The sequence below is a fragment of the Octopus bimaculoides genome, chromosome 6, assembly GCF_001194135.2.
Source record: "Octopus bimaculoides isolate UCB-OBI-ISO-001 chromosome 6, ASM119413v2, whole genome shotgun sequence".
Taxonomy (NCBI): Eukaryota; Metazoa; Mollusca; class Cephalopoda; order Octopoda; family Octopodidae; genus Octopus; species Octopus bimaculoides.
This window is the reverse complement of record NC_068986.1, coordinates 26,916,006-26,917,053: the sequence shown is the minus strand read 5'-3', so window position 1 is coordinate 26,917,053 and position 1,048 is coordinate 26,916,006. Positions and strand designations below refer to the sequence as shown.

At 34.8% G+C, this 1,048-nt stretch overlaps 1 protein-coding gene across 1 annotated transcript in view; it reads right to left on the bottom strand.

The window, feature by feature from the left end:
- Positions 1-524: 524 nt before the first annotated feature.
- The window catches only part of LOC106881821 (nonsense-mediated mRNA decay factor SMG5), a 109,646-nt gene continuing 109,122 nt past the window's right edge, over positions 525-1,048 (bottom strand). Inside the window, exon 20 of the mRNA XM_052968428.1 lies at positions 525-595. Coding sequence (XP_052824388.1) covers positions 525-595 — 71 coding nt within the window. The remainder of the gene's footprint in view (positions 596-1,048) is intronic.

Genomic DNA, 1,048 nt, shown 5'->3' with positions numbered 1-1,048 from the left:
ATGGATAGCATATTTCCTGGAGAAGTGAGAGAATGAGAGACAAGATTAATGAACAGTAAAAAATTTGAAAGCTATCAGAAAGGAATAGTAAGTCTGAACAAATAGTGGAAGGTTGATGATAGGTCATCATTTTTCAATGGCTGTTGATGGAAGCGTGCGTAGATATTGCTTTCTATGTGTAAAAATCCAATCACAGAAAATTACAGCCTCAACAACATTGATGTTCTTACATAATTAGTGGAAAATTGCTACATTTGATTTTTGAGAGATAAATAGTCTAGCAGCAGTTAGAAACAGAGTACTGCAGTAAAACATGATGGGAAAACAGTTGCTCATGATATGTAAAATGAAATCTAAGGAATAAATTTAGCATTAAAAAATAAAATATAAGATAAATTTTCCTGACTTTTAAAGAAAAAAATTTTTTAAATGTAAAAATTTTTTTAAAACTTGTAAATTAATAAGATGAAGCTGATATGATAGAATCCAGAAGTTCCTTAAAGGAGTTGATTATTAGAGTAAGATTATAAAACAAGAGGTGTTGTTGATGTGTGTAACTTAGAATTTAATTCTTCTAGCAGGAAATTAATGGAATCTGAACAAATAAATAGGATTTAATAAATCAATTAATTTCAGTTTAAATTTAACAGGAGACCTGCTGTATGGTGAACTGGTCCCTGGAAAGAAAACACCACAATGACAGGCACGTAAAATACACCATTTTGAGCGTGGCCGTTGCCAGTACCGCCTGACTGGCCCTCGTGCCGGTGGCACGTAAAAGCACCCACTACACTCTCTGAGTGGTTGGCGTTAGGAAGAGCATCCAGCTGTAGAAACTCTGCCAGATCAGATTGGAGCCTGGTGTAGCCATCTGGTTTCACCAGTCCTCAGTCAAATCGTCCAACCCATGCCAGCATGGAAAGCGGATGTTAAACAATGATGATGATGACTAAGGCTATATATAACCAAACATACATTACATCTTCAATAGGCAGAGAAATGTGTTAAAGATAATACTGCATGGCTAAAATATTAACATTATTGTCAC